Source organism: Plectrocnemia conspersa, unplaced genomic scaffold (assembly GCF_051122295.1).
Source record: "Plectrocnemia conspersa isolate PC_06_02 unplaced genomic scaffold, ASM5112229v1 ptg000002l, whole genome shotgun sequence".
Classification (NCBI taxonomy): Eukaryota; Metazoa; Arthropoda; class Insecta; order Trichoptera; family Polycentropodidae; genus Plectrocnemia; species Plectrocnemia conspersa.
The window spans coordinates 17,028,293-17,050,018 of NW_028277166.1; the positions used below are offsets into that span (position 1 = coordinate 17,028,293).

The window sequence follows — 21,726 nt, forward strand, 5'->3', positions numbered from 1 at the left end:
TGAATTTACAAATGAGTACAGAAGTTTTATTGAAAAAATATTTACATAGTTACATCAAAAATATAACGCGTTCTAAGCTATAAATTGATGCCGGTTGAAACGTTATTTAATGCTTGGTTTATCAGGTTTTTATTTTAAGATTTTTAATATAATATTTTATTAGTATTTTATTACTTTAATATCAAAACTATTTCAATTGAAATACACATAAAATTTCTTATAATACTAATCGAAAGCAAATAATGTTTTTGAAGAGCACGTTTATGATTGAGAAAATAATATTAAATTTTATTTTAATGGATCGATATCAAAGTTCATAAGAAGTGTAACTGCAATTTTTCACATTATACGTAATTGTTTTAAAATATAGTTAGTTAAGTTGATATTTGCTCATTTTTGTTTTAAATCATATAAATCTATTAACCCGCCGTTGGTCGCACGGCGGCGCAGCGCTCACCCTATCGGTTTTTTTGATGCCGTTTTTTTTGTATGAAGCATATTAACTTGCGGGTCCCTCTACTTTTCAAGAATTATGTTTTCTTCAATATTGCAGGCTCAAACACGTGTTTACTAATTTGATATACATTTGGTTTTGCGTATTAGTTGTGTTATATCAAGGATCGAGAGAGAACGTTATTTACACGGGTTAGATTCGTGCTGGAAATTTTGTTTTTTGGTAGTTTCTTTTTATTATTATTTACTTTTTTGTTATTATTATTATGTTTTTAATTTACATAGTATAAAAAAACTTTTTTGAATTTTTTTTTGTTTCTTTAAATAATTTAAAAAATTAAACAAATTTATCGCAAAATTTGCAAATAAAAATATAGCAGTATTTAGGAGAGAAACCTGACACTACGATAATTCAACACCCAGAACCAAGTGAATAGAATCGTCCAAAATGTAATTTTTGCCCTAGGAAAAAAATCGCAAAATCACCATCAAATGCCACATGTGCTATAACCCAATATGCAAAGAACATTCATCGGCATTATGTCCAGATTGCATAACTAGGTATTCAAGTAATCAAGATCAAAAATAATATATATTTTTTCATGTTATTTTTAAAGTTTTAGGCATATATCTAAAAAAATTATATTTTACTTTTAAAATATTTATTATTTTATTTTTCTGCTTTCGTTATATAAATAAAAGTTTTAAAGAATTCATTTATTTTATATATTCAACACTAAAATAAACCAAAAATAAAAAAAATAATAAATATTCAATATTTAAACTTAAAAACAGAAAAAACTGAGAGGCGGCTATTCGCTCAGGCGCGACCAACGGCGTATGCAACACTCGCGCGACCAACGGCGGGTTAAACAGTATGTTTACTCTTTCATGGCATACATACGGAGAAAGTTTTATTAGATTAGTTTTATCTCATGATCTTAAGAACTGGATATGTTTAAGTTTATTTATCTACCGATTGAATCTAAAAGCATAATACATATACACAATTACATATTTTTTTGTTGTAATTAATTTCCTAATATTGCTCTTATATTAGATGAATGGAAAATTGAAAAAGTCAAATTAAAATACCATATGTTTCAATGAAAAGTGTTAAAATATAACAATGTACGACGAGATTTTGCCAAAAAGATGAAATAAATAAAATTATACAACTATTTAAAAATTACATTAAATGATTATATAATAATAGTTTTCGGTTAAAGTCGATTTTTTTTATTAATTCTATAATTTTTTGGACTATTTGTGATTGATATATCTTACTACACTTTCACTGTATTGCAATATATTTTTGCTACAAACATAAGATAAACTTAAAAGTATGTATTATATCGAGTTTATTTTTAGTTTTAAATTACATATTATTTTTAAGTTATAACAGTTGCAATTTGTATAAAATATAGTTAATGTATTATGATATGTGTTGTTGATTTACGTAGTTGCTACGTCGTAGTAGTAGTCGATTGAAGTAAAAGCGGTTGCTTTATTTGGACTGTGTCGATTTGGCGTAAACTCCACTGAATGTGAGTTTTGCTCGACTCTCATGTATTCCAAGTTGCGAGGTTAAAGTGGAGATGATTTTTTTTTGGCAACATTACAAAGGATCAAATAATTGAATAGCGATCCACGATCCTATTTTCCCTAACTCCTTGATCAATTTAGATGACTTAGGGCAGAACTGAATTTTCTGTTTTTATTTAATAAACATCATAGTATACTCTAGCTATTGAGCGAGTGAAATTGTTCCTGATTGCACATGTCCAGAAATGATAAGTCGTACTATCACTCATTTGTAATGGTTATCTTTAAAAGCATGCATATCTGCCGTTCACAATATATATTGTTTGATCGTTATTTCTTTTATAAAGAAGATTCCTTTTAGTCAGACCGCTAAAACGCCGTTCTCTGCAAATTCAAGAGACAAAAATCCGGTAGTTTGTATGATTATTTTAACGGATTTTCTACAAGTTAATTGCATTGATCGCTACAAATACTTTTATGTGGGACGTGCGTAACATAAACTTAAATATAATAAGGATATCATTGTTTGTTGGTCAAATATATTCATGACAAAACTAATTTTTCCACAAATTTTGGGAACAGAACAACACTATTTATTTCTGAAGTAATTTTCTACAGTAAAACAAAAAATATGTAGTGTAATGCAAATTATATGTTTAGTTTCTACATAAAAGTGTAGTTAACATATTTTTAATTAATTGGTTATGCATACTCTAACCGTTTTCTAGCAACGTAAGTGCATTTAAAACTTGTAGATATCGTAACTCAATTTTGACATTGTTGACAGTTAACATGTTGTTATCTTAGGGTCTTCGTGTATTTTGAATAAACTAGAATCTAGGCCTACTTGTGGCTCCTTCGATATATGCGTTCATATTTTGCGCTTTGCGCTCGGAAGTTATCTATAAATGTTTTTATATACATTTTGTATAAAAAAATATATTTGTTTATAACTATTTCTTTATTAAATTCAGAAATATCTTTCGAATTATTGTAGAATCATGATAAGATAATAATTATATAATAATCAATGTCGGGCATCGTGTTTCGTACATTTTTTAATATTACTATAATATTATAATTTTCATGGATGTTTCAAAGGGTCAAATATAAAAACAAATTAATTCAATAAGTCTGAAAATATATATAAAAAAAACAATATAACCAATCAATTTGGTAGTTATAATATAACTAACAGTTTACAAAATATGTTATTTTTTACATGTTCCATTGTTTGGTCAACATCCTGACTCCCACGAGCCATAGTAACCGCGCTAACATTTCCGATCGGTTAATTGTGAAAAATGGTTGCCCGCGCCTGACCCTCGACGTGGAAACAATCAATTTTGTCACTACAGACCGCTTGAATTCTCTCCCTGGTGCTGGGATGTTGATGGATCCAAGGGTTCTTTTGCCTTTTCACAATATTCACATAGTCTGGATCAATGGTCTGCGTGACTTGAAAGCTTTTGACTAGAAACGGGCTCCGTTTTATCTATTTTTATACCCGTTTTCGACTATAATACGTTAAATAAATTTTTAGATTTATATATGTTTGACTGCTGTAATATGGTAAATTATATATAAACACGTTATGTCGATTAAGCTAAATGTGATGAATTAATTTAGGCAGTTATATAAAATAATTAAATATCTTCTCAATTTCGTTTAACGTTAAGGAGTGATAATAAATTCAATTGTATAAATAAAAGAAATCATATGTTGGTGATGAAATATACAGAGAATAATAATTATTAACCCCTTGATTGCCAAGCAACAATGTATCGGCTGTCAAATATGAAAGGTTAAGTGGAATATTCAGTATTGTAGTTCTAAGCTATATTCATATACATATATGTGTATTACTAAGTAAGTATGTACACCAAAATTATATCATAAACTAAAAGTTCTATTCTTTTTTCAAAGAATTTGAGAAATTATGGAGGAAAAAATCGGGGTACAATGAAAAAAAACACAACCACTTAAATTACAATGGTGATATTACAGAAAAATATATTTTCGGTTCTATGAATAATTAATAATATAATGTAACGCTGCTATTTTTATTTATTTTCTATTCCAAATCTGACTTCGATATGTCATTAGCGATATGATAAATGAACTTACTTGGTTCATTTTTATATAATGATTCATAAATATAACATAAAGCATAAAGATTGTGTTGAAAGGCGTTCGTTGTACTGTAAAATAAAACATCACAAATCAGATCAAATTATTTATTGTCCGAATTTCGTTAAATGTTTACGTTATATCGTTTACGTAACGAAGTGTTGATTGACCCGATAACGTTTTCACATGTGTCATGGCGGATTATTCGTACCGTATGTAATATATAAATTGTTTTCTTTTCTGCCATTCATCTTCGTATTTATTAAGTCGTGATTCAGAGATTATTCACGCTTGCTTAGCACCACAGAATTTCCGCTGTTGCTTTTTTTTGCCAAGTTTCTGTATAGAAAAAAAGAACACTTAACAAATCTACAAATATACTGAATTAAAATTGTATCATAAAAATATATAGTCACACGTCATAACCAATATTAAATAGAATTAATTAGGGTTTTATAATGAATTATTATTTTATACTATTAATCAGATAAAGTGAATATATTTCAAGATAATAATATGAATATTTAGTATATAAATAGTAGTACTGTTATACGATTTTCATCAAATTTAATATGGGATTAAATAACGGTAGCTGCATCGAGTTTACTATTAGTCGTTTATGCTAAAAGTCACTAAATGTGTTTTAATTGCATTTAGAAAGATGCTCAAGCTTGTTTTTATAATTGTATTATAATATAAAACAAGTTATTTTATCAAGGCCATCGCTATTTTTTGGCATTCAAAACACATTATTATTAGTGTTTAGTGATGACCTAATGATTTTAGTTATTTTTTATTCATGCTTTTTTCTACAAATCGACAGTTTTGAAATTGACAATATAATTTATATAATATTGTATATATTAGGTAATCTCAAAATAAATGTCGTTTCTGTAATTAAAAACGACTATTTTTTTATTTTATTTTAAAAATTTGACTATTTTGATTTTGATTGCACAAAGAGAATTTTTCAATATGCTATAATATATGATAATATTAAAATCAAAATATGAAAATCATAAAAAATAGATGTTCAAAATACGCGTCTCTAGTGATCGTCGGGCGATTCGTGTACCTTGTATAATGGTCCTTCGACAAAACAGCTGATGCAAATTAAGAGCCAATCACATTAATTTTTAGCTCCACCTCTAAATCATCCCATTTTGTGAAAGCTGTTTTCAAGACATGTAGTTGGGTGCCTGTCCGATAATTACAAAGGATAGTTCAAGCAATGCTTATTCTATGCGATACTATTAGTGTGTTTTTTTATTTCGAAACCTTTGAAGAAAATGGGTGAATGAGTTTTTGTGGCTTTTGTGCAGTTTGGCTATTGTGCAGTTCTGGGTGTCCTGACGATTTTTTACATATATTTTTGCTAGACAAGCCATTGTCGTTTTTATGATTTTTAATGCTATTGTTGAAACCCCTACAATGGATTATATATTTTTATCAAAAATATGGAATGACTTATTTGTCATTTAATAATGTTAAAAAATATTAACTTTCAGCGCATAATTTTACATTTAATCATCACGACATTTTTTTATTCAGTGTAATTAGTCATACAAATACTATAATAAAATTACCAACAACTTATTAAGGCTTTATGCCTGAACTACACTCTCTGGAAGCTGGCCAAGGTTGTGGGTTACTTCGGTTGAGTTCTGTCCGCTCTAAAATCTCTCGGAAGTTGTCCGAGGTTACCAAGAATGAGAGGTAAAGTGGGGGTAATTCAGTCGACTTGGCCAGCTTCGAGCGCTTCCGAACATTGTCGGCAAACAGACCGAAGTCAAAGAAACCGTAGTCGGAGCTGCTTTTTCGAGCGCGAGCGTTGAGATACTTCCTTTCGCTCTCTCGCATGTTAAGTGACGAGAGTGAGAGAGATAATGATATGATTTTTCGCAATCTGAGATAGAACTAGTAACTCGCTTCAATTTCAGTATGCGTGTAGGAGTCCTATAGTCAACGCGCACGTCGAGCGTTGCATCGTGGTCACGTGGTCAAGTTTTAATACCACATGCTTATCGGGAACTTCAACAGACTCTTACTGATATCTTTGAATATTTTAGGGCACCAAAAGGGATTAATTATATTTTTGATAGTATATTCTTCTAACAGATATCTTTATTATATTTTTTTTCATATTAAATTAAATAATTAAAAAATAATTAGGGGTATTTGATTTTGTTAAAAAAATCGTTTCGAATATCCTTAGGTATTTTCCTAGATCGGTTTATATTAATGTCACACCATAACGAATTCTTATTTAGAATCGATGGCGACAAATTCTAGGATAGTCACAGATGTGGTGTTCGTATTCTAAAGTATCATTTTTATGCCTTATGGCATTTTGCATAATCCGACAAAGATTTTGCGCAAATTGAATATTTACGACCGAAAAGTTTTCACTGATATTGTATTAGTGAGTGCCCACACAAACTTTTATAATTATCAGTAGCGTAATTTTAATAATATGACAATTTAAAAATTGCGATTATTTGGCACATTTTTTGATTGCGCGCAAATATGCGGCATATGAAATTTGCGACAGTGTGGTCGCTTACTCGAAGTCGTAGGTCTCGGCCGACTTCAGTTGTAACTTCGGTTCGGACAACTTCCAGAGAGTGTAGTGCAGGCATTAGATATAATTATATTTTTCAATAACTAATAATTTTACCCAAAGTAATAAAATACGTAACCCTGCAAGGAAAAAAATAATAACATATAAATCTTAGTGATAAAAAGAGCAACACTGATTTACAGAATAATTTAATTCCATTGCATGTACCTAGCTTACATATAGTCATAATCAAATATTTAAGTGCTCCTAAGGGAGCTCTTCTTTGTTACAAGAAAGTTGAATTAGGATATATTTTTGAGATTATTTCTGAGATTACACTGCAATACTACAAATTAAAAATAAGTAAGACGGTTCACTCAGATAATATATAGAAAATCACTTACATGTTATGGTAAACCATCATTTTGATTTAGTGCTTATAGCCTTAATATAAATCTTACTGTCAAGCCACAAAACAATCGGGCATTGTATTTTGGATCAAACTGGTTGAAGCGTATAATTAACTGGAAGGGCATCGAACCAGTGTTATGTTATTATAATGCAGGTTACATGCATGTCATCAGGGATTACAATAAAAGTCTCTAAGTGATTCATGATAGTCTGTCATTAGTATTTTAATTACAAATATCGTGTTTTTTATAGTATTCTGTGCGTAATCATTGATTTATCAAATCTAGCTCTATTCAATACTTACTTTTTTGGGAACTTTGTTTACTTACCAGATGTTTTCGTATTTCTGGATCAGTGGGTCAGAGCAAAACTATATTCGATCCATTACCGAGAATGATATCTATCAACACACATTTAGTCATGCCTGTGAGTAAACTGTCTAAAATAATCGCAATGTCAAGTCTTGAGCCCAGAATGCGTTTATATAATAGCGTTCCTATCACACACAGGAATAGTCATTATCACATCATAGCAATGATGCAAACATCCCGTAAAATAAGCTTATACCGAATTACTTAGCAAAATATATTATAATCCAGATGTTTGTAATGTTATAAGATAAATAACTTATTAATATATAATAGATTAACAAAGTAAAAAAGCTTTATACAATACTTTTCGATATAACTATATTCTGCTCCTGATAACACATACTGATCAATTGCAAGATTTGTAAATTTAGAAGATACTGTAGTGAATCTTAGATACACTAATTAGATATTTCAATACTAAATTCTAAAGGGATAAGTTGTAAGTAATTCTAAAGGGACAAGTTTTAACTACCTACTTCACAAGCCTAGTAATTCAGAATTCTCAAGTTTATTTTTATAAAATGTTTTTGAAGTTAAGTAGATCGTACACCTATGTTATCGTAACCAAAACTTGCACACAAATGTTTTTCGAATACATGTTAATGTGTTAATTCGAATTTCAAGTAATTCTCACTGGATCTCATTATCTTTGATATTTGACGATCTTGTATGATACAGATATAAAAATTTATAGTTGAGAGATTTCTCTGAGGGTGATGTTACTTACACATTAAGAACCCATGATTTAGATGTTTTATCGTCCAAATTCCCATGGTGCCAGTAGTTACACATCGGTCATCGAGATCGATTCAATCACGCACTGGTGTCAGGTTGCACTAGTCACGAGTGTACACAAAAAAGGCACCCCTGTTCTACAAATATCGATTTCTCGTTAAGCCATATAGCTCTCGGCTTATCTGGCCATAACCGGTCATAAAAAGATCTCGTAATCAACTACTAAGAGCAACGCGTTTGATACCTACGTGCCAATGGGCAGAACAAATGTTTATGAGCAACTATTTTTTGTTGCACTATATTATCTGCAATCTAAAGCAATTTAGATAATTGTATGTAGTTGCGGGTTCGAGTAACTCGTATGTATTGTTCATTGGTAAAATACTTAAGATATAAAAATATGACATATATTTAATTCAGACTCTGAAATTGTACTTCTAAACAAGAACTAATTTGGAACATAGAACCTTAAATTGTAAATTATTAACTCCATCTTTAAATAAAAATAAAATGACTATCATCATATGGTATAAAATTTAATATATCCAATACAGAAATTAATCTTAAAAATCGTCTAAAAACAACACTGTAAAACCATATATAAAAATATTTATATAAATTCAATTTTAACTAAAAAAAAAATATACATGAGAATTCTCGAAAAATATTCACATAATATTATCCAATTTAAACACCCAATTTATTTTTATAAACATTATTATTTTTTATAAAACTGGTTTCATTGTAAGGATTCAGCAAATGGATTTAGTAAATACTTATGTAACTATTATAAAAATATGTTATTTTTTTCCAAAAATCAAGGTGAAAAATATGTTGGGTTTAAATACATTTTATAAAAACAATTGTATCGACTACATTTGTTTACGTAACGTTTAAAGAAACCCATAAAGTTCCAAATGGATTGCTTTGTTATTATCTAACTTGTTTTTCCGAATTTCTCGTGTTACGTAAATCATTCTATTACTGTATTAAAAATATTTTTTTAATTAATTCCAGGTGCCCAACTTATTGTGAGCCATGCAACGCTGCCCCTACATCCACGAGATGAAGGAGCGACTCTTGGGCGATAAACCGACAGAGATGGTCATGATGGAGACCATAGACTCCAACAAGGAGGTGCTGGAGGTCACCCCGGATCCCCAAGTCGGCACCATAGTCAAGGTATACACATACTTATCCAATTCGATGACCCAATTGTCACGTTCGACCCATTTCCTGTCGCTTCCTTAATGCAATATTTGCCGATCCAGTTGTTTTAACCATCACCGCTCCTCCTCACCTAACTCCTGACCGCAATCTATATTTAGATCCTTATGGTGCGAGACGGACGGTAATCGTCCACATTATCATATATTTCAATTCAGTGATCAAGAACGATTATGTCAGCGCGTGGGATCTTGGATCTTAAAAGGAAGTGCTTCTGAAACTTTTGAAGAAGTTTTAAAGCTATAGAAAAGATGGAGATCTGTAGTACGATAGTTGATATTCTGAATCATGGACTATATCATAAATAAAAAATATTTGACTAAATATATGGTATTGAAGAACCATTAAGATCGGGCAGTTTTTTTATAATATATTTTAATCATTATGGTCCTGTTAATGTCATATTTTATAAATTCTTTGTTTAGTCTCAGTTTTAGTAAAGTAAATCGTGACCTTCTCTAATTTTCTATAAAAGTAATATATTGTACTGATAAATAAAAGTAGTGCAAAGCTATCAATAGTTTTATATTACCCGTGGAAAATAAATATACATATATTAGTGCCAAATTTAAGCAAGATCGTAATGTATATTATATTTAGTATTTTATTAAATAGCTAATGTCATGATGAGTATTAGTAACATATATTTATAATATACATACATATACATATATGATAATAACATTTCAAAACCATTAATTATTTCACTAGCAACTAACTCCAGTGTTTTTATATTAATATTTATTTATTTATTGTAAATCTTCCGTCGTAACGTGACAGTGGTTAGCCCAATGCGTTACAACGGTGTGAACACACTCAATACCTAGAAGTAAGTATTGAAACACCAGACTGAAATCAGTGTGTAAATTAATTATATTTATTTTATTTTTTTATTATGATTTTCCTCCATGAGATTAGGAAAATCTAAGCATATATATTTGATCAAAATTAAAATAATATAAATCTCCCAGATCTCCCAGACACGATAGAAATTATGAAACATATGGGATTCGAACCTAGGTTTTTCAAAGTATTAGTCAACGACTTAGACTTACCTTAAAAATTTAAAGAATTATATTATTTTACTTTTTATTATCTATTAATGAAAATAACCGAAAGTTAATAAACCAAATTGTTCTTAAATCAGTCATACGCTTAAGCAAGTCACTACTCTTAACGCAAGAAAAAAAAAATTACCAGCACTAATTGACTAACTACATGTTTTTCGTATATCATAAGTGGTAAGAGGCAAGCTGGAAAATGCTATCGTCATCCAAAAAATAGCATTGATAACATTGTATGAAATAAAAAATTGTCATTTGTGAATGATGATGAAACTGCTTAATATATTTTAGCAATAAGATAATTTTAAATAAATGGCTGCGGAGATATAATTAGATGCGACTAGTCCATGCAGTACTTTCAAAGCATAGTAAAATAATATATGGTAGTTTACGCCTCTAAAAAAGGCAAAACATAGATCCATGATAATTATAACTCTGTATACTTTAACTAATCTCGTCTTATTTATATTTTTCAGCTGAACTCCGACGGATATGGATCACACACGAGCCCCACACACACTCCACATTCTCATGCACACGTATGCACTCCTCTAGTTCCCAGAGATACAGGAATCGACGAGTGTCATCATCAGTGTCCTTCTGAAACATGCACGGGCTTCAAGCACTATCCAAAGAATGCAAAGTGAGTATAACATTGAAAAACGTTATTTAAAAAGTCATCTCATATTATTTTTATCATTTCACTTATCAAAACGTTTGCGAGCATAACTGTTTTATTAAATAAAAAAGCAGTACTAGGTATCTCCGCGATCTTCGAGCTCTCTCGCCAGGAACGTGAGCTGGCGGAATTCTTATGAGATGTAGCTCTTATCAAAATTCTTTATGATCAGTCATGATCCGCTTCGAAGACATTATCTCGATCGGTCGAGAGAAGTGTATTTCATCCGAAGGTCATTAGAAATTGCAGCTGGTTTGTAACTTTTTCTTATAAGGCATTTCTAGTCTTGTTCCATTGCTGGTTTTCCATGACGCCTCATAAATTTAGCAGCGATGTGTTCTAGAAGAGATTTCTAAAAATATAATGCTCAATACCAAGTAGTTCAATATTGAATAAAACATTTTCTTGACTAATAAATTAATCCATACCAAAAATGTACACAACTAAAAGAAACAAGAAAGCTCGTCTATATTTATAGATATTATATTTCAACAGCTGCCTTTCTTTAAGAATCCACTTGAGTATAATGAGTTGCAGTGGATTTGATTTTAATTAAGAACAACTGTTTGCGTTGTTCTAACAGTATTTTCAATAATTACAGAATTAACAGTTAAGTTAAATTAAAATACTATAAATTTACAATATATACAAAGGCAAAAACATATTTGAATACAAGGAAAACGGAATTTTATCATTGATATTTTAGATCGCTTTATAAACGCCTTTTTTTTATTTCTGACACTTCAGATATGAATAGCATGTATTTATTTGCAAGTATCGTGATTTTATTATTAGTTCACTCCTACAAGTGTTACCAAAATGGCGATGACTAACAAAACTAGTTATCTAAAATCTAGAGTCAAGAGTAAATTTTTCAACCGATTTGGATCGTTGCATTTCAATTCATGAATCGATACGATTATAAATAGTCAAATAAACACAATGGTCTTATTAGTATTGTGATTTCAATACAATGAAGTATTTAATTATTTTTTTAATAAATAATTTAGATATGTTTATTTGCCAGAGAAACTATAATATGTTTACATCGTTTATCTATTTTATAGTGATCTATCTGGGTGTGTTTATTTACATATCTAGATAGACATATCTACACCATAAACCGTGTGACAGTTCGATATTGGATTTGTAGTCTGTCCCGCATCCGTTCTACTGTATCACAATGCATCTTTTCTAAAAAGTAATTCGAGTCATTCAATTACATTTCCGGCTATGTCCAACACATGAAAGATTTCCAACGGGTTGTGTGGTATTGAATAGGCGCAGTGGTCTTATAAAGCTCCCGATAGTATTCCATATCTATAATGAGATATCTCATATGAAGGGAGATTTGATATCATACACCAATGCTTATAACGGATATCGTTACGAGAAATGATAAGCATTTCAAGAAAATCAATTGAAAAATATAATTAATAGGACTAAGCATTTTATTAAATTTGGAAAATGTTGAAGATAAAAATACTGATTAAAAAATAAATATATTTCTTGGCGTTAAATTTAAAAAATATCGAATTAGTCCATCAGCAACTTTATATTATTATGTAAAGATACACAATATATAATATGAATATTCTATCAGTATAAGAAATCTTTCATTTATGATTAAATGTATTAATATTATCAAACTCTATTTGTAGCCAAATATCCAAAGCTTTATTAATGAAATATTTATTATATTGTATTATACATACAAATATAGTTGTGATCTATGTATTAAAAATAATAGTATAAAAGAAGCTGCTTGGGTTAATTCTTCAGTAATAAAAATTATATTAAGCTGTAGTAATTATATTCACTATTATTATTCATACGAGGTACACATTTATTATGCTTTACTTAAAAAAGCGAGCTTTTAATTAAAATTTAATATAGAAATAAAATTATTTTTAAGGTGTGCCCCTAAATCGAATCATGTACCATGCAAGTAAACCTACAATGTAGTAAACGACAGTGAAAACCATAAATAAATTTATTTATCATTCAACTACCACAACAAGCATTAAAAGCTCATCAAACAGCAGGTGGTGTATCTATAAGCTTCAAAAGTTCAAATCGTATAATATAATACACAGCAACATAACTTTCAATGAATTCCAAACGTTCGTTCAAATATCACATGTGATATTTCTTTAGAGAAAGTTAAATAGCAATCGTATAAATAAAAACATAGTAATTAAATAACGATCAAAGATCGTTTAACGCCTCGGACGCCATTATGCATTTAACCTCCTTTTTATCGTGGTAGATTGACGATTGCCAGCAAAGTCGTATTGTGTTACCATTTTCAGTAGACTATATGGCGCCGTTTGACCGAGCAATTGCGCTTTGTGTTCACATTAAGTGCAATTGCATGTCACACATGTGTGACAATCGTGCGACACGATGGATCTTGATCCGTCTGAGAAAAAATTCTCATCATTAAAATAACTAGCTGACGAAAGCTTGAAATGCGCGCTCTAGCCGCAATAAGATCGCGTGCAGTTAATTTAACTGCGTTTCGAGCAGTAATCGTTAACTGCAATTGAAGTTTTTTTAATGACCACACTGGCTTAATATTATTTATTTTATTTTATTAATTTATTTAGCTTAATAGCTAATCTTTAAAAATATTAGATTATGGCTTTATTATTTTTAGATGAAATAATCAGTTTATAGCTTTAGTGGATTGTAGGTTCAAAATATGTGTTTATATGCGCCCGAAGAACGTTAATATTTGGTCGATTGAATACAAAAAGTTGAAAATTAACATATAAAGTGCTGAAATAATTACGTAAACGTGCCGTAAAAGCTAATGAAACACATTTGACGGCTCTAAAAGTCTGTGGTGAAAAATAGTTTATAGCAGAGTATATGGAATAGTTAGACTACGTGTATAAATTATTTTGTATTAATGATTATGCTTAGATAAGTTTAAGATGTTTTTTCCACAAACATTACTAAAGTAAAGTATATGGATGTTGCAGTTTTTAATGTTGATTTAAGACAGATTTAAACAGTTAAAATCTATATTTTTCTTTCTTTCATATAAGTTGCCGAATGTTTATAAATTGGAAGTATAATTAAGTAACAAACCTTACTTATTACCCTAATTTATTTAGTTAAATGTATTATATTTAATGGTAATGAAGTGTGTTTATAGAAGAAAAGTTTACAAAAGCTTCGCGATTAATTGTATATTTATTGATTGATATCATTTAATTTTTTTCATATTAATTTACCTAAATGGGTTATATAATTTTAATTACTTGTGTATACTCGTGGCTAGGGATTCCAATCCCGGGATCCCGAATCCCGGGATCCCGGGATCCCGAACGATTTTCAATACCCGATGAGTCCCGGGATTATAAAACATAATCCCGAACTTTTCGGATTGGTTGATTATCAAGCACAATCGAATTATTATTGACAACATCGTTATATTTCGTGTACAAACTTGCGCGAGTTGCACGTGTCATCTGTGAATCTTTGAGGCTGTGAGTCTGAACGTGCTTTTTCAGCAGCAGGCTGCTTAGGAACCAAAATCAGATCAAGGCTAAATGATGAAACGCTTGATGCTTTGATGTTACTTCGTGAGTTGTATTCAAAATAATGTTTTCCATTAATTGTGTCTATGAATGTACATATGTACATACATTGTCAAAAGTTAATTTTTTATCTTCTCAAATAAATATATAAGACCTTCCCTTTTTTATTTTTATTATATTATTTTCTATTTTAAGCCCAAGACTAAAATTATATGTACTTTATACATTGTACGTTATAAAAAACAGATGTAAAAATATATTGTATTATTCATTTTAAATTATTTTTATCGATAAAATAGCATGAAAATTATCCCGGGACTGGTCCCGGGATCCCGGGATCGACTAATTGCAATACCGAAATCCCGGGATCAAAATTTTGGCCCGGGATTGGAATCCCTACTCGTGGCTAATAATTATTAGATAAAAATATTTTATATCCCTAAATGAAGTGAAATACTCTCGACTTATTAGGTCTTCAAACATAATGTTTTTTTATGTTGCGATAACAATTAATTGACTTGAAAGCTTATAAAACTAATTAATATATGTGTTTTATATGAACAAACTTGTCGGCTTTATACAAATATCTTTTCTGGGCGAACCTTTATTATATGGCTTAAAAGCATTTGCAAAAATACTTGAACAATACGACGGTCGATGCCAAATACAAAGTTATACGTTGCATATATCCACCGAACTAGTGCCAGAGATTATATATTTAATGTAATTACAGCATTGTCATTACAAAATTTCGAATTAGCTGTGGGGTTTCAACCACCTGCACAATTTATTATAATTTAGAGGTTATTCTAACGACCAATTCAAACAAATAAAAAGTATCGCATAAAAATGAAAGAGAGATCCCGTGACCAAACAATTGCGTAATTATTGACAATATTGGACGGACTTTAATCATTCGTCCCGAGACGAAAAATCACTCAATAGTGCCGTCAAAAAAAACTACTCTTAAAATTTAAACGCTAGACTATCCCACTTCCAAAAGCTACCACTTCAACTTCCATCACATGATAGCGGCATCTACATTTTTCTATGTATGTCCATAAAATAAACTGGTACTGTCTATTTGACTCTGTCTATTAACATCATTACGCAGAGAAAGTCTAACTATATCTATACTAGACAATAACAAATAGTCTGTTTCCACCCTAAAGCATCGCATTGGCTAGTCGATGGAGAACTGGGAAGGACGTTAGACATATTTATATATATGTTTGTATGTATACTCATAGTTACACAATTTGTGATAAATAATATCATACGTAATTATTTATTTAAATGAACTCACTTTTTGCACAAGCGCATTAATAATATTAAATATGATTTGTATTTATTTCACCCATGACTATTAAAATATAAAAAATATATATTTAAAACTTATTTCTATTAGAAAAATATCGAAAATTATTCCATTACGCGGCATCCAAGATAATGATTCTATTCGTTGCTAATCAAATCTTCAAATTATTGGAAGAGGGGTCGTAAAATAATCTATGGATATTATAATATGTAACAATAAGTAATCGATAAACATTATTAATATTATTTTCTTATTAATAATAAACATCAAAGCACAACAAATCTTCAGACTGGCTCTAATAAATTAATTTATGCCTTTTCAATAATAATACGTAGGAATTATCAAAAAGCAAAAAATCATTTCAGAAAGCCTGTTTACCTGTATTTTCTTGGAAATCACATTTGATGTTTATTCCAGGAAATGAAGGCAATAATATTTTTATCCCCATGTGCTTCTTAAACTACATGAATTTTTTCGATAATTGTATTTTTATTTCAAACTAGGTTTCACTTTTAGTTAAAAATATTGCCTATCTAATACAGATTCTATAAATATCTTACATCAAAATATCGAGTAAGTAACTCCATTATCACTGAAAGCTTCACCGCAATGGGCTGATAACAATCTTGTCTGTGAGGAACGGAATATTCGTTTTAAATGTATCTTGAAGATATAATCATAACCATTAACGAAAAGGATCCCTAAATTTTAAAATGACATTTATAGATATACTGAAACACGCGTTTTTATCTTAAACCCAAATAAAATATAATATTACTTTTTCAACACACACAAGAAACAAAAAATATTTAACGACACTTATCTAGCACTCTAAACCACATGTTCTAAATTGCATTTGAAACTTAAAGTTTTATATGTGTTCTTATGACATTATAGCGATATTTAAATGCATTTAGAATGCACTTGGAGTAAAGCTCCTACACCCCTTTTAGGTAGGAAACGAGGAGCTTTCGTAAGCTCCTATCGCATCGGATCGATACCAGAGAAGCGTTACCAACCAGCCTCCCTTGCGTACCATCCACCCTGCATTAGACCCTTCTGTATCCACTCTGACACTACCGATGTGGTAGTGTCGATATGCCAAGGTGTTTCGTAATATTAATAAAAGAGCGTGCACACTCTGGCGGCGCTTTATGGCCCGACCTTTTTTCATCAGGTACAGTTAAAGCGTCTTGTAACTTCACTCTACTTCAAATTAACAATATAAAATTTACATCCATTGTATTTTTTCATTCTTAACAATAAAACATATCTTCAGCTACCATTTTCCATCTTTTAGATAATGAAATGTATGGGAATATTCTCGCGAGATATAAATATCATCGTTGCCGGAAATCAAAAATTTCTTTTATTGTTTTTAGTAGCACAAACCGCAATAGTTATCATTTAAATCGTTCTTATTATTGCTACTAATAAACTATATTTTATTCCTTAGTAAATTTAATGGCAACTATTATTATTCAAAGTCGATATTTTTTAGTACATGATAAGAGGCATAATCGTGTAGGGTTATTTATGTTCAATGACACTTGGGAGTGACTTTGCAGCCAAATAAACGCTAGAAAAGCTGGTAACAGTTTATTTTAAATACATATATAGAGAAATGTAGATTCCGCTATCAGACGGTAGAGTTGAAATGGCAGGTCATGGAAATCAAAGAGTCTTCACTGACTTTTCGAGTTATATATTGTCGGCTGTGATTTCGGTAGAGCGGTTGGGAATGTTGTGATGTTTTCTGGATGATCCACTGATGTATCTCGTGTCGATTTGGTCTATTGCCTCGCCTCTGCTACTGTGATTTCGTGTCATCTCCCTTCTGCGTCTCTCACCGCGTCTCCTCTCTGTGACCAAGTGTCATATATTTAATAATGCTGGATCGACACAGTTCTCACGAATCGCAGATGAGGATGTGTGTGAGCCAATTGCATCGCTTTTTAGACACACCTACGAAATATTTACGTCTTGAATGATAAACGCTATGATATGGGTAGTAGAGCAATTGTATTATACGCAGGGTAGAATGTATTGTCTAGCTAGCGCACGTCTTATTATTAACAAAGAGTTGTTTTTCGACGGTACTTACATATGTGTGATTAACGTTACGAGACAGAAGTGCAATTAGGTTATCCGTATAATAGTTCAAATTAATAACACAATTATTTAGTCACGAGATATATTTTCTTCATACACTAATTTTTTGGCATTAATGTATGAAGACCCCTCCCCTCCCCCCATAAAATTTAAAAAAATGCATTTAAAGAGTCGTATTCGCCCAATATTAACATATTGTTGTATATCCGCGGTAAAAGCGCAATAAATAAAAATGCTATTAGTATTTACGACTTGTCGACAAGTATTAAAAGTTCAGTGTTGCCAAATCTTCACTTGTTCAAACTCCAGCGGTCACGCAGCTATTTTTATAAGAAAGACGATGGAAATAAGCAAATTTAATTCCGCCTCCCAATCGTCGCAATTGGCGCACGTCAATAATTACCACCAATAATGTAACTAAATACTTCCGATTTCAACCGAATTCGCACCAAGCAACGCCAACCGCCAACCGAGACTTAAAATACCGAGAAGGCAGCCGCTTCCCTCTCCACGTCAACCTTGCTTAACGAAGTCTGAAATCCGGCAATCAATCCGATCTTTAGAGATTTTATATTGTATTATTGTTCAAAAATTGCTGCACAATAATAATAATTCATAACTTGCCTTTTATCATATATAAATAATCACGCTGACAGTTTGTTCAGGACAGATCAACTGTTATATTACTTTTACTTATCGATTAAATTAACTTTGTTGATTTTATATCACGGATAAGAAGTAATTTTAAACATATTGTATAATGTGATTTGACTGGAAAACAAAATTCGGCATATCTTCAGCGATTCTCTCCATTTCTACGCATTTTCAATAAGTTTGGCCAACTCGAATTATATAACACACACATGTTTGGTTTTCGCTCGGATTTCAAAGGAATGTATGGATTCGGTTATCTATCCTTTTACGGGTAAAATGCCACATTCACATTTTTTTTCATACATCACACGCCGAGCGTAAACACGTTACATAATAAAAGCACGTGAACTTATTTAAAAAGCTCGCAAAACCATTGTACTACGGGCTATTAAATTATGGAATCATTTAACACACAGAGAACGACCTACTCTTTTGTAAAAAAGCTTTTCCCACGTTTACTCAAACAACGATAACATGGAAATCGATAACTTGATGAAAGTAAAACAGTGCGAAGTAAATGACATGATTTTATGTGAAACATCTAGCGTGTCTTGTTTATTATATAATAGTATATACGATTGGATATTGCTTATTGAATCTTGTGAAGATCGTAATTTAGAATCAACGCTTGATTTATACTATATGATTCACCATCAACTCTCAACATGCCACAGATTTAATGGAAGTCATGTAAATAATTCAATTGTCCTTCCATCTTGAGGGAAATCTTCCTCTTTCTCCGTTTACTCGTTGCTCATAATATTATGAACTCGTTCATATTAAACACCCACAACATCTACTTTTTCTCGAACCTTGATTCGCCGATCTATCATGACTATATCATTAATCAAATGTATGCTTTCTCAAGTGATAGACCTTCTGCTGCAATGTCCATATTTCCTTCCTATGTTTAAAATCTGCTATACACTTTTTGATTATTGTGTATGTAGAAAAATATGTTCCTGCTTCGGTGTTATTATATTTTTGTGCAAGTATTTGATCACTGTGCGGTGTTATATTTTTTTGCTTTTAAAAATGTTGATGAACACTTTATTTCTAAAAATTCCACACAACTCACAAATTACCGGATTAACGACAAACTTTGCAGAGATACTAATGATAGTACATAACTTCACAAAATAATAATGCGTCTAGTATTACATTCTCTGTATCGAGTCAAGAAACTATCACAAAACTAACTACAATTTTTTCAATTTAAAAATTCATAAATATATACATATATTAGAGCCAGTTTTGAGAGTTCAAATGTACCTAAAATTTGATTTAATAATGTATTATACTTTACATATAGTTACACATAAAAATATTACTCTTAATATTATATATGCTTTATAAACTTATGCATTTTATCTGAATTAGTAAACATCCCCCCCATTTATAGATCGTAGTTTTGACGAAAGTTTGACTTGTACCATTTTTTGTCTGGACATGTAATGTGGACGTGAATAAATTATTTCGGTCAACGACTCTTCCGGATATGAACTTGAGAGATGCATCAAATAGTGTTGCAGCGGACAGTGCAGGTGCATCGTTGGCACGCGGGCCGCGGGGTCACACGGGGTCACTGGGTCGGCTGTGAGCGCGCGCCGCCCCTGCCAGAGAGCTCTATCGACCAATCGCGGATGCTGTGAGCTCCTTTACGGGAAAATCCAAGGGTGGTGTGCTTTTCCGGAAAACGTGCAATATTTTTTTCTCCTTTAAATATCGAGATATAATATTAAAACTCCCGATATTGGATTCGTCGAAAAAGTGACACTATTCAATATTTCTGAAAATTCGTCAAGCAGCAAGTACTGTCTACCTTTTATAAGAAACCGCTATATTCTGCTTGAAAATGTTGCAAAAATGCAGGGAATTAGTAGTATATTATTAGTAGTTATGGTAGCAGACACTTTGTGCATAATATTATGGTGTGTTGATCCATGACTTATATACAGAAGTGTGACAATTTCAATCACTGTTAACTGGTCTATTCATAATTGATCCTTTACACGTAGCGAGCGCCACGGTGCCTGCCACGTAACTACCCTCTCCTCATTTGAGTCCAGACTAAAGTATTCATACTGCAAAGCTTGCTGACTAATCACAATCATGCAGCGATCATTCAGTCAATCATTTCACTCGCTTCTTAGAACAACGAAATAAGTATACGCCTTTATAAAGTGTCATTTGCTTGCTGGATATCTCTTAATTTGAATTGTGTAACGGGAATGTTGTAGCCTTACGGTGCTATTTGTCTTCCGGTGATATATTGTTTCCCGTTACCGTTTCGTAACAAAGAAATATTGTAATTAACTCGAGTTTCAAGAATAATATCCCCACAAAAGAGGGCATTTATGTAGTTCCCATAATACTTTTACATTAATATATATTTCGTACATCCATACCTTTCGTACAGCAACCTTTTCAAACCCACGCTTCCCAAATAAACATGTTAAAGTTTAATCAAATAAACACCAGTAAATATTTTTACTATTTTAGATATTGACTTTAAAACTCTTTTAGAACAACAAGGATTTAAATCGTGGTTAAATTTGTCTTACAATAAAGCTGTATCATTCAGAGCTCGGGACCCAAGCCCATATCGGACGGCAGTTAGAGATGAACATACAGACAATGATACAGAATGAATCGAATACACGTGGTGTGAGAGCAAGCGAAACTAATGTAATGATCCGAGGCCATACCGTACCATGTGACGTAGTTCGTTCTCTCAAGGAGTGGTGCGTGTTGTCGGGGATAGTGTTCACAGGGAGCGTGTTCTCCTGGAGTCTACTTAATTTTGAGGTTCAGTAGAATTTTTTTGAGAGATACATTGGACGCGAAACAATATTTTTACTGATCAACTTTTGAATTCAATGAAATATATTTTTGATAATTATCTTGAGCAACTGATAC

The 21,726-nt window shown here is 31.1% G+C and overlaps 1 protein-coding gene across 18 annotated transcripts in view; it reads left to right on the plus strand.

Moving 5' to 3' along the window:
• The window catches only part of OtopLa (proton channel otopetrin-like a), a 60,344-nt gene that overhangs the window by 25,310 nt on the left and 13,308 nt on the right, over positions 1-21,726 (plus strand). For all 18 annotated transcript variants that reach the window (XM_088205273.1, XM_088205270.1, XM_088205275.1 and 15 more), the window contains exons 2-3: positions 9,223-9,387; positions 10,973-11,139. In XM_088205273.1, the coding sequence (XP_088061399.1) occupies positions 9,244-9,387; positions 10,973-11,139 (311 nt within the window). In that variant the 5' untranslated portion in view covers positions 9,223-9,243. The remainder of the gene's footprint in view (positions 1-9,222; positions 9,388-10,972; positions 11,140-21,726) is intronic.